The following is a 13,875-nucleotide window of genomic DNA, read 5'->3' as shown; positions in this document are numbered from 1 at the left end:
TGTACAAGGGTTTTTTAATTATTTTTCTCTTCATGTGAGAAATCTTTGTCTGACAAGGCAGTGGCAAAATTCCCATTAACTTTACTAGAGTCAGGAATTCAACCCAAATGCAGGAAAACACAAAATTCTTTCTTCAAAACAAAGGGACTATAGCACTCATGTGACACACTGTTCACATTGTTATAATGTCCCTTTGAAGATTTTTTTTTTTAAAGAGGGGACGGAGGGGGGGATCACATACACCTGGCTTTTATCTTTGTCATAGCTTCTGGATGGATAAATTATGGTAGTTCTCAATATGACAAAGGTATGTGACAGCTGAAGAGTGGGTGTAAAATGCTTCTTTCGTTATGCCAATATGCAGCTGTGAAAAGAAACATGACTGACTGATACTGAATAATATTGCTTAATAAAACTCCACCTCACTAAAGAACAAATGTATTTGTAAAAGCATTTCTAATTCATATCGCTAAAATATCAACAGAAACACAAATAAAAACTCAAAATATTTTTTATAAGGCAATATGAAAAAATTCTGCATTCTGTGCATAGTTTTGATGTTTAAGATTTAAAGTTAACATTTTTATTGTTCATCTACATCAAATTAATATTTTAATTAACTTAATTTTTCCCTTTTGACAATTATGAAAGGTGTCATGGAAAAAAACTTCAATTCTATGAATACAATTATTTAGTGAAAACACTGGCACTTCAACAATAGCCATAATCTATCAGGCTATCAAGTTATTTCTAGGAAAGAAGTCTTTCTCAGATGCAGAAAGCTGAACAAACTGTTTCCCAAGGAAAAAGAGAAATGGAAAAACACAGTCAGAAGCAGAAGATCAAAGAAATGCTTATTAAGGCAGTAAGGACCCTAGCTGTAACTTGAAAGAAAAGATAAACATCAGTCTCCTATAAAATTTAATGTACTGCACTCCAGTACATCCAGTGTTGTTTGTTGTTGAATTATTTGATTATCTTGATAATCCAGGTTAAAAAAAAAAAAACAAAAAAACAATAACTGAATCCATTGTGAAAGAAATCTAAGCAAGTACAAATTGCAGTACTCGCTTCTTTTTCTTTTCACCATCCAACAGAGAAACAAGAGTCTAGTAAAACTGCTTAGTTAACGTGTTACGTAGTCTTCCTCATCTTTCACATGCTAAAGACCAATATTCCAATAGCTCACTAGACCAAAAACTATACCAAATTCACCTGCACTAAGTACTTCAATCATTAGCAACTCATTAGTAAACATTTTTAGTATCATGAGTAAGACATCACTTCAAAATCTTATCAGTTAACAGTTCGGACCAGTAAATGGAACTATTGGGTAGACTAAGACTGTCTATATTCCTTAATGGTGCTATCAGCCATATGGGACACCTTGCATGTAACCTTTATTCCTTATGCCGCAGTTTCTTTCAATATAGTTGTTAAATCTCTATTCTGTAAAATACTATGAGATCTATTAATAAAACATCCTATGTCAAATGTGTGCTTTCCTAGTTGAACTCTAAAATTTTTGCCTTTACCTCTAGCCACAAATCAGTATTTTCTGGCAGCCTGTGTGTACTGTATTAACTTGCATATATTGCAAAACAGCTAGGAACCTGAAATATTAACAACTTACTCTCATACTTCCATGGTTAAGAAGTTAGTATTTTAATATGACTTCGCTCTAAGTGATTACAAATTTCAGTAGGTGGCCAATACTTGTTTGTTTCTAACTGGGTTTAATCTGATCACATTATATTTGTTAAAATTAGAAGTGAAACACATTTTCTTTAACTCCAAGATCTGACAGTTCAGCTTGAGATTTGAAAATCATCTCCTTTTTCCCTGACTTATCCATTCTACCATGACTAATTTTTCTGGCTAAATTCTGCCCAACTCAAACCAAACAATTCAGAAAAAGGGACTGGATTTTTGGTCCAAAAATCTTCTAATGAAATCTATCACATGAAAGCTTCTCAAAGCAAAGATACATTTGCGATAAGTAATTTAAAAAAAAAAAATTCCAAGGTAAGAGTGTTCTAGACAAGATTATGTAAAGAAGCATCCTCACTTCCCTTCTCTTTCCAGCCTGTAACACGAGCTAGTCTGTAAGTAATAGTGTATAAGGCTATTACAGAACATTTGTAATGAGAGATAAGTGGTATAAATCTGGCTTATTAGCAACCAACCAAAATAATTCTACTTAGGCTTAACTCAAGCAGAACTTTTGTTACTGACCAGATGTATTAGTAACAGACTTCCATCCTATTCAAAATTATCTACGGAGAATGACAAACAGCAGTAACAGCTAGCACTTGTTACAAACAGGTAAATACAAGACAAATTATGAAACTAGCTAGAAATCTGAGCTTGATGCAGACCACAAGGAGATTTTTGAAAACCTTTTTATATTTTCCTCCAGCCTATCAAGCTTTCAACAAAAAATGTTACAGCCCATGGATAAGCTATGAATTTAACAACGTATATAGACACACAGTTTACATAGAATTCAGCTAGTCAGTTGTATTTCATGTAACATGATTACTTTTTTGCTAGTTTATATACAGGAAACATCTTTCATTTGTGAAAACTGAAAAAAGTATAGGCAACATTTTTAAGCAATGTCTAAAATGCAAAACCTAGACTAATACAAATTTCCATTATAATGCTTTTATATTAAAGGGTTAAACCTCCTATATTCATCTTATATTGAAGACAGCTACACATATAGGGTCAGACATTTTATTGCAATTTCACTTTGCAGAATTTCAATCTAAGTCATCGGTTTTGTCATTGATTATAATTTATGTAATATAGAGTGTTTAAATACAGAAGTTAGTAAAATATTAGACAAGCTATAAGTCATTGTAAAAGTTAAAAATGAACTATACATAGAATGCTATATTGGACAGTCATGTGCTGAAATACTAACATCTATTATAATGAGGTTATTGATGTAGAGTTGACATATGACTTGATTTGCAGATGCCCTTCTGACTAACCTTTTGCAACTATATCTCAGGGTAGACCTGTGGTAATTATTGCTGGGTAAGGAGAGTTGGTTTAACTGAACTATTTCTTTTGATGCATGTTGAATGTGATTGCCCCCTGGAGACTACACGAGTCCCACATGTGTGAGTTATTACATAAATATTAAGGAGGAGAAAAAAAGGTGTATCAACAAATTTTTCTCGTTTCGTATTGTTGCAATTTTGTTTTTTCCAATAGAACCTTGTTCTTTCAGTGCCTTGCCATATATGCTCTTTTCAACTAACAAATCACTTATTAAAGCACATAGTAGAAATGACTTATTTATTCTAAACATAAAATACTTGTCAATAATTGCAGTTCACAGATTTCTAAATAATTATATTAGAATATACAAATTTAGCTTTGTTTGCAAATCAAGATCTCCAGGTTTTATTCTTGGGTACTGAGGTCAGTGAACTAACATTACTTAGACAACACTGAAACTGACTTAACTATAGAAACTGAGAAAGATGAGAAAGTCAGTATCCAGACTTTCTGATATGGGATGCTCTAGAAGTCCTTGTAATAGTGTAAAGGTTATATTCATAATTATATATAATGTTCTATAATTTTGTGTACTTGCCTAAAAATCCAGAAGTAATAAATTGGGATAGTTCTAAAAAAAAAATTCATGTTACTTTATACACAGTCATATAATGTAATACTTAGACAAAAGAAAGGACATGACAACTACATACAACAGTTGTACTGATAATGTCTTACCCACTAAACTTTTTTTTTTTTTTTTTTACTATAGCTGGTTAGAACAACACAGCACAGAACACTGAGACACTTCTGTCAGCCTACCAATTATGACAAAGGAAAAAAGATTTAAGAGACTGTGAGCCTAGTAGAAACTGATCTTCAAGTGGGATTTTCACAGATTGTCTATAGGGACATTTCATAACAAGGGTAGTTTTGGCTTCTGGAGATTACACTGCACAATGAAAATAAATGTCAAAGTAAATCCCCAAAGAAAAAAAACACTTCTGGTATTGATCCTCAGACCTACCAATCAACCTTTCTGCCCTCTGTAGGCTCTGAAATACTTTTCTTCATCTGAAACCTTTTAGAAATATTTTCTTCAACATAATCTTAAACTACTGGCTGAAGTTCAACACACGTTTCAGCAACACATATGGAATTTATCCACAACTTACGGAACTTCCACAGGCCAAGGAAGGAAAATTCCTAAATGTCTGTCCATGTTTACAATCTGAATTTATATTTCTAAGTTAGCAATCTGAAGATAAGTACACTAGCTGTGTCCAACAGTCTTACATGTGTTTTAGTTGATTAGTTTTATTTTTGTAAGCATGCATTTCTAATCTGGTAATAATTTAATATATTGCATTACATCATCACAGGCTTATTTATTTTTTCTATTACCTGCTGCCTGAGTCTCCACCCAAAGATTTTTTTTAAATCGGTTATCAATGCATCAAAGAGAAGACAATGTTGTTAAGTACTATTTTAAAAAAATCTCTGTTAAAAATTTAGGTTCAGCTATGTAAAAAGTACTTCTTTAAGAAAATGCAATTCCTGCCTTTTCCATACATATTCACAAGGAAAAAAAAGTTCCCCCTGAACTGTGTGAAATTTATAATAAACTATACATTTTGCTGAAGGTTGGACATTTTTGAGGTTGTAGTTATTAGCTACACTCTATCTTGACAAAATCCAGCTATAATTAGAGAAGCAGAGAAATGCCAAAGGAAGTACCCATGAATATATCACTAATGTACACAACTGTGTAATCTACTGTGCTAGGTTCTCTCCATTTGCTAGCACATAACTCTTGCTTGATAAGGCTAGAAGTATTTGAGATGTACATGAATACTAATTTTCTTACAAATTGACCAAACTTCAGCTTAACCACTCAAAGACAAAACTTTACAGTCCCCAAGGAACCTTCAGTTTGAAAACAGAAGCATACAAGAACATATTTTCTTTTCAAGCAATAAATTAAAGATAATTCTGCAGATGTGTTACAGAAAACTAGCATAAAATATTGACTTTTACATTTCTTCATATGTTAGTTCATTAACGAAACAGACTATACACTGAGAACTTAGGCAAAAATTCCAAAAATCGCTCACTTGCACTTGGAATCAACTCACTTGTTAAAAAGAATTTGCAACAGCTTGAACAAATACATCCAGTCAAAAAATTTCAATTTAGTGTGAAACTCTGGAAATAAGCTTGTTGTTGAAATTATTTCTACATGGACTACAATATTGAATAGAATATCTACAACACAAAGACCATGACAGTCTTCAGTATTCAATGTCAGGTGCATCATTAAGCTTCTTAAGTGTAGAAAAGTTCTGGTAAAATAAGTTTTTAACTCAATAAAACCATAATAAAAATAAGTTTCTATTCTGTATTTTCCACAAACAAGTCCACGGGACCTTTAAAGGGAGAACTTCATTCTAGGTGTAGCTTACCCAGTCTTCTGAATTTATCACTCGTTCCAAAACCTTACAATTCTTCATCGACTTACACAAAGACTGAAAGACTTGTCGCAGCTGCCTCTTACACAGACTTGCAAAACTCAGCTTTTGTTTCAAAATATTTGTATGTGATAGCAGAAATCTTAGAAAGTGGCAAAATCTTCACAAGCATTGCAGGCCATATCTTATCTTTTCTCTTGCTCTGTACACATTTCCAAAAGTCTATCTCCATCATATCTCACCTGTGTGTCCTGATTGCTCATAATATTGAGAAAGGAAAATCAAGAGTGGTCATCTATTTGCCCTTATCCTCTGCCCATAATCAAATGAGAGGGCAGGGAGCAATTCTACCCATCAGAGCTGATCACAATGTGCGTTTCACGCATGCACATTGTGAAAATCAGAGAGGAATGGTGTAAAAGGCAAAATCCCAATCTTATCTCCATCTCCCACACAAAATGACCAGCCTTCTGAAGACAAATGTACAGAATCTTCTAAACACTTGAATCACAAAGACCTTCCAGAGAGGTATAGGTCCACCTTCAGATGCATGCCTAAACTAAAACTCACTTTTAATACAATAATTCATTATTGTAGCCTCTTAAAGGGCTGAGTTTTCTCACTACATATGTGTTTCAGCACTAATAAATACAAAGCTGTGTGTTTATGCAATGAATTCTCTCCTGCCCTATGTCAGCTACGTACACTAATGCCTGTCTGCATAACAGTCATGACTGTTTCCTCTGTCTCTGAACTGATTACACTGCTCTGTTCATTTTTATTTGGATGACTATTCTCATTCCCTAGCTTCCTTTTTTTATTAATATGAGTTTCAAAGTTTTTGAGACAATGCAGTAGGAAATACACTGCATTAAGAAAAAAAATCATAATAAATTAATGTCCAGTATAGCCCTTGTTTAGGCCAAGCTCCTATTTTATTTTAGAAGACACAGACATAACATTTGGCAATGTGCCATGTCTTCAGTATATTTTCCTATTTCTAGAAGTATTATGGAGATGAAAATTATGCAATGAAGCACAGAGTGAAAAATAAAGAAACAAATCCAAGTTTAAGGATTCACGCTGACTAGCTGTGAAATCGCTTGGGAGTTACTTTCAGTGAGTAAGGTACCACAGATATTCACATGGCAAGAATCAGATAGAAAAACTGGGTAGTTAATATTACTGCTATCTCTTTTGGTAGGACTTTCTCCTCACCATATTTTATTCATTATCTAAGACTAAATTTCCAGCCACTATGAAACAATTGAAAAACTAGAATTCTTGCCTTGCCTCAGTATGTCCAGTGACAAACCAAGGCTGACATGCTGGACTCAGCTTAAAACCTGGAAAATGTATGTTTGTACACAATCTGTTTCACAGTACTTCAGGCTTAGAGCATTGATCAAGCTGCCTGTATATAATACTTGAAATCAATGAGAACTACACATCGTCTCACTTAAAAACAATTTTTTTAGTGAAATATCTCTTTTCAGCATGTAGATTTCTGCCCAAAGAAAATTCACACTACCTAAAAGAGAACTGTGACAAATAACCCAAGGATTTAAAACATTGGGAGAATCAAAGACTTTTTCAGCAGATAAACTGTGTAGATTAGAGCAGAATAGGATATTAAACTTTTAAACTTTGTTTTCAGGCTCATCTTTACATCTCTCTTGAGATATGTATGCAGCAGACAGTTTGCATAAAGTTTCCAGAGAGAAGTGTTTCCAGACTTACAACAGATATGATTCCATTCCAGTTCACTTATTAAATTGATACTTTACATTTATGATAAGTATAATCAGACAAAAGCATATATTTAATTTCCTTTGAGGCCACGTGATGAGACATACTGGAATATTATTACATGCACATTCTTTTTGTTTACTCTAGAGAAAAGAAAGCACTTTGTTGGTTTTGTTGTTATTACAGCAGGTTTGAAAATCAGAATCAAAACTAAACTCACTCAAGTTCTCAATGTTAGGCAAATGTTTTCTTTCCCAATTCTATTGAGGTAACAGTGTTATTGGAACAAACATGTTCCATACGAGAATCAAGAAAAAAGCATCTCAGAAAATAAACATCTCACATCCATAACATTTCAACATCCTGCGAAGAGATTTGAGGAATTATGCACAACTTTATGACATAATACCTGTATATTTCTTATCTCAGCATTTCTCAAAAAGGCTTATCTTTAAGACAGACAAAAAAAGAGAGAAAAAATGAAGGCATGTAAGATACACCATTCTCAAAAAATTTCACAATAAAGTGTTCAAGGGCCAGCTCTCCTGCTGTGATGCTTTATGTAATATATGACCATCACATTTGGCAAGATTTGCACAGGTCTGCCCTTGATTTGTGGAAGGAAAAAGCAGAAAACCTCACAACTATTCTTCATTCCCAAGAATTAATCTGAAGTCTGGCTCCCTGATGTTTCCAATTTTACAGTGATCCAAATAACCCCTTAAAACCACACCTGAAGCATCACTCACAATTATTGCTGATAGCTAAGGGAGACCAAAGTGAATTCCCTCCCCAGGCATCCCAGGGCACTCTCCATCACAGCAGTGGCCCTGCAGCACTGTAAAATGGGGTTATCAGAGACTCAAACTTGCCCTGTAAGTGGTGATGCTAGGATATGAACCAGCTTTGAGGCTTTTATCTGAAAAGATAGCGAATAATGTCACGAATATACATGATCCTACAAGCCTCAGAAACTATTACATACTATTGAAGCTTCAAAGAAACTACAGACTTCTGAACTTCTTCAGACCTACCAGAAAGCAAGTGGACAGCTCAATGGGTAGAGCTTCAGCCCCTGCTTGAGCTGTTCAAAATGGATGGCACTTCAATAGATTGTTTCAGTTTGCCCTGGATGACTCCCTGAATGGTCCATGGACAAGTATACTAGTTTTCTTATTAAATCTTTTCCAGTACTTCTGCAAAAGGGATTGAGACTTGGCTCAAGTCAATGTAATTGGACTAGTCTAATTGCTCTTCAATTCTCAGCTGAGCTTATCACAGCTAGCCAACAAATACAATCATTACATCAGGCCAGAGAATTTTAGGATATAGTTTGCCCTAACAGCTCCATACATCATTCAGAAATGTAACAAGCACACTATAGACACAAGCATTATGTGTTATAAATGTCTATAAACATAGGGTGCTTCTACTAAACCTAGTGGAAGGTATTATAAAACTAACAAGAAAAGGTAGTCAGAACCCTATGGTTTACTAAGCTGTTAATTCAATATTTATTGAAATGCCAATTAATTTTATTTTTAATTAGCAGATTCATAGTACTCCTAGAAACTTATTTTTCAAAGTATATCATATATCTCACATCATGTGTTTCCCCACAAATCCTGCCTCACGTAAATCCTTAGATCACTACTGTTACATTTTATTAATTCTATATATTATTTATAAACTAAAATTTAATATCAAGATTGATCAAGTATTCTACTCTGTCAGATTATTTGTTTAGTCAACTCTTATATCCAAATTTGAATTCTGCATATGTTCACATCACTAGTAAGAACTTCAGTTTATATTTTGCTTCCTGGGGAATGTATTACACCCTTGGGTTGGTAGGAAAGAAAATAAATTTACCTATTACATACTGCATTTTGTGTATCCTTTTGGACACATGCATAAATAAGTTCAAATCTAGAACACTCACAAATGTAGACGCATACTCAGACCTGTGGAAAGCAGGTGTGTTCCATCCCTACACTCAGGCATTTCTGGCTAAATATTACAGGAGTAAATGTTTATTTTATGTCAAATAGATTAAATAGTTTTATGTGGCCAGGTACAAAAGCCTCAAATCAAAATCACCCTGAAATGGCAAGCCATAAAGGCCAATCAAAATCATAACTGCATCCACTAGGGCTCTTGATCAAATTTTTTAAAAGGAAAAACTTGCATTTTAAGAGATACTTGCTCTTTAAACAGCTCCATGGAGCATGACGGGGTTTTTTAAACTCTTACGAAAAATTTTCCCTTCTATACCAAGGCTAATTGATTAGAGCTTTAGAGTTTGTTCAGCTTTTTAACCAGTCAGCCACTTACTTACCAGATTCATATAAGAACATGACTTGATGCTCTTACATAATATTTGTAACTGCCTTACACATCTAGAATAAATAAACCATACCAATGAAAAACTTTAAATCAAAGTACTCTCCTTCCAGCAGAATAAATGCAAATCAGTCACGTTACCTCTACTACTCAATGTCGACCTACCTGCAAGGCTCACAACAGCATTTATGTAGAACAACTAAAAGCTCCTCGAATCTTGCAATGACAGAGAAACCTCATGCTCCCACTGTGTGAAGCAGGGGCAGGTTTCCATTGGATGTAGAAGTAGTATCATGAGTTTTACTGGAACAACGCATTTTGTAATGATTCATTTTCTAAAGCAAGCCCGAAGGAATTTCCACAGAGAATATAAATTCCTTTACTTCACAAGAACAGAAAAAAATATCCCCAGATACTACCACTACCCCATCTTCCTTAATTTTATGAAATAAGCAATCATACAAGGACATGTTATCAAGCCTATTTTGGAAAGGGTCCCTTGAAGCAGCGATATGATATCTATCTCCTGTACCTGCTAGACCAAAGTAACTCTGTATCTTAATTTGCTGCGGAAGGAAAACCTGCCAGATATTCATCAAGTTTGTCGGCTTTTCTCTATCCTTCTCCATTCACTTTGTCTCCTTAAGGATTTACTTAAACACATCGTAGTGCTGTAGAGTCAAACTTCTCTTTGTAGCTACACATCTCCAGGTATTTTATGGCTCAATCCATAAAGTTAAACAAGCCATTTTCATTCAGGTGGATTTACCTCCTGTGTAATCAATGCAGTGACATCCAGCCTAATTCACTTAAGCAGCAAACTGCAGAGAGAGAACACATCCAGCCCTGCAAGAACACAGTGGTCGACATTAAGAAAGGCATGGGAAGTAATAAGTCAAGGAAATGCGGAAACATTTTAGACACAGAAAATATAACAACTAATTATGGCAGTGAACTGTTGAGAGCAGCAGATCGCCTGTTTTGCTTAGGCCAGAGAAGGCAGGATTAGCTGTTCCAGCATGCCAGCAGCACTAACAACCTATACTCGCTTCTGCCTGTTGATCTTGCAGCTACTGGAGGAAGAGTTGGGAATGCAAAGCACCTACTGACAGGCAGAAGCAGCTGGGATCCTCTCTTTTTCAATTTCCCAGTAGTTTAGCAAGTGTAGGATGGGCCACAACACATACACACATACATTACTGAAAGCAGTATGTTGAAGTACACAGTATTAAAATATTAACATTTTAAGGCACAGTAACAGAGAAATAACAGTTCTTAGCTAACTGGTTTTCATAAACTGTTTTTAGTGTGTAAATACTTCATAGCAAGTGGATGGCACAGAAGAGCTATACACCAGACAAAGTTTTTCTTTCTAAATTCAGGCTATTCAGCCATGCTGCTTCCATTTGGTAGACACATTCTCATCACATGACTTCAAAGCTCCAATTATAGCAGTTATATCAAAGACCCTAGGAATGGCTTCTACTCTCTAGTGATCATACCACTTTAATAGATTTCCAAAATAACACTGAAAAAAATAAAGTTCTAATATATTGTCTTTACTGAACCCACGTTAATTGCAAGTAGCTGCTCAACACTGAAATTTAATCTTGATATATCAAATTGTCAAACCAAACATTTCACAAGGTTTTATTACTATATCACATGCAGTAGAATGTATGGTGATGCAATCAATTTGTAATGACCAAGGTTATAAACTATACATAACACTACACCAACGCATAAATAATGTATAATTTCCTGAACTTGATTCTAACATACCAACACAATCCTGAAGAGAAGTGTGGTGTAATTTCTCCATTTTGCATACACAAATACATGAGAAATACAGTACCATATGAAGCATGTGAGGGTCAAATTCCATCTATTAGGACATTTCCAGAAAACCGTTATATTAACCAGATCAAGGCAAAAAATGATATTTTGCACTGCAAATTAGACTTGCCCATAACACTGGGTATGGAGACACTGATGCTGTTGACAGAAGTCAGTACTACTCTTCATAGTTTTTCATGGTCAGACCTCAGAGAATAATTTTTAAGTCAAGCATCAAACTTGTTTTGTGGTCTTTAACAGAAATTCCCCAGTATGTAATGTATCTTTAAACCAGATCAGCTAATTATCTTTCAACTCTCAATGCCCAAACTCAATAATATACAAACTGTAGTTCTCCTAATATAAGTCTCAAAGTCTATCTTAAATAAGAGAGAGATATAGGAGAACCTTTTCTTTCCAACTCTAAGAAAAAAAGCTGCTGATGTAGTAACTGTGCAGTAATAATTACAAGAGATCTGTCAAATGAGACAGATATAGCTGTCTCCAGTGCTCCTCTATGTTACATCTAAGTACATAAGAGAAAAAATGATCTTTGAGGCAGATTCTAAATTCACCATTACCCTATTAGATATCTACCCTCACCCTTTTAACCCACTACTTACTAATAGAGATTTAATAAGATCAAATCACACTCATTAAGTGATCTGAGTATGCAACCAGATGATGATACCCCTGCTGATACAGAACTGCACTCCCAGATCGCGGAATTTAATGAGAAGAGCTGCTAATCACTCAGATATGTAAACATCTGCCTACTTTAAAAAAAAAAAATCACAGCACACTACTATTTGATATTCCAACATGCTAAACATTCTTAACCACACTACATACCCTCCCTATGGCTTGTGGATATAATACTGTGAATAGCACAGAAACAGAATACAGAAAGGATAATTATCCTTCTATTTTCTGACTCTCCTCACAACAAGCTATGACTTACTTGCTTTTAAATAAGTAAAATACAGTCCTTGTGAGGACAGGGCTTCAAATTCTGTTGTTTTTTTCTCACCCTAAATATTCAATATTTCATGAAAGCAACTGAAGTCAGTAGTGCATCCTCTGATAAGAAAGGAGAGAGCCATCCACTCTTTGTGGGAAGAAATTCATTATACATTCTGAGACACACACAGTGAAACAGAAATATACTTTCATTATTTTAAAACACATTTGAAAAACAAACTCACTTGTAAATGCTGAGAGTTGTCAGTCATATTGTCCTCTCGTCTACGAACTTCTTCTAGCAACTGTGCATTCTTCTTTTTCTCCATTTGTTGATTGTGCTTCAGATTGGCAACCTTCTTGTTTTGGTCCTTCATATGTCTAAGAATTGTATACACACGTGCATTAGTGTTAATGACTGCAGTCACTTCTTTTTCTCTATAAATTAACTTGTGACTATGACGTGGGACATTGATTCTCCAACAGATACAAGTATTCCAAGTATCAGATGTAAACAATAAAACTTCCTCTTGTTCTCAAGCTGGCATATCAAAATTGCTTTAATACCATCAGCTTATACAATGGTAAAGCAATTATTCAGGCCTACAAGATTTTTTCTTTTTTATCGTCTGCTCACAAATACACACACACACACACACACACATATATATATATATATATATTCTAAGCACTATGCAGAAAAATTGTTGTTGTTACAGAGGTAGATTATCCAGCAATCCTTGCACACTCAGTGAGTTCAGGGGCAATTTTAATGGGTGCTTTAAGTAGCATTCATTTCAAAGGAAGCAGAAGGTGAAGGTGATGACTAATGTATGTTGTGAACTTCTAATTTTGAAAACCTGGACTATAAATACAACATTTCTGAGGATTAAAATGTGATGGGGTAGAAGGTCAGGTCATAAATATGCCATGAAGAATAACAGATGTTGTTACAAATAGCTTTGTACATAATAAAAACATCAAATTTCTATCCTTTTTTAATAATGAGCCTTCTTTCTACAAAAGATTATCAACAAATGTATTATTAACTTCTAATGAAAATGAAACAATTTTTCCCACCATTATATATTTGCTTCTGTTAAGACTGTACTCAAGTAAAAAAATACATTTTAAAATTGTTTCAGTGTTTAATTATCTTTTGCTGTGGATCTTATTCATTAAGTTAACAGAAGCTTTCCTGATTCTGATACTTAGCATACATTTTTTTAAGAAAGAAGGCAAATTAATTTTGCCTGGCAAGCACTGAAAAAATATCCTTGCAGTAATGCTTTCTACCTGCTTGGATTCTTAGATATTATTTTAACAACTTTCTTTGACTTTGAGGAATTTGCTCCCTTTTATCTATACAAAAATAAAGTCATGTGCAAATTCCTAATGAGATCTACTCACTAATCCTATTTGGGCAAATGAAGAGAATATTATTCAATGCCCAAAAGGATCACTGAAAATGTCTCTGTTGCCTCCACATTAGCATTTCCAGTGGAAG

The 13,875-nt window shown here is 34.3% G+C and overlaps 1 protein-coding gene across 1 annotated transcript in view; it reads right to left on the bottom strand.

Moving 5' to 3' along the window:
* Positions 1-12,613: 12,613 nt before the first annotated feature.
* Positions 12,614-13,875, bottom strand: part of ERC2 (ELKS/RAB6-interacting/CAST family member 2) — a gene marked incomplete at both ends in the record, with an annotated part of 163,035 nt that continues 161,773 nt past the window's right edge. The window contains one exon of the mRNA XM_029084448.1: positions 12,614-12,749. Coding sequence (XP_028940281.1) covers positions 12,614-12,749 — 136 coding nt within the window. The remainder of the gene's footprint in view (positions 12,750-13,875) is intronic.

This window comes from Antrostomus carolinensis, unplaced genomic scaffold (genome assembly GCF_000700745.2).
Source record: "Antrostomus carolinensis isolate BGI_N321 unplaced genomic scaffold, ASM70074v2 scaffold5134, whole genome shotgun sequence".
In the NCBI taxonomy this organism is placed as follows: Eukaryota; Metazoa; Chordata; class Aves; order Caprimulgiformes; family Caprimulgidae; genus Antrostomus; species Antrostomus carolinensis.
The sequence above is the reverse complement of the archived record's forward strand: the minus strand, read 5'-3'. Positions and strand labels throughout refer to the sequence as shown.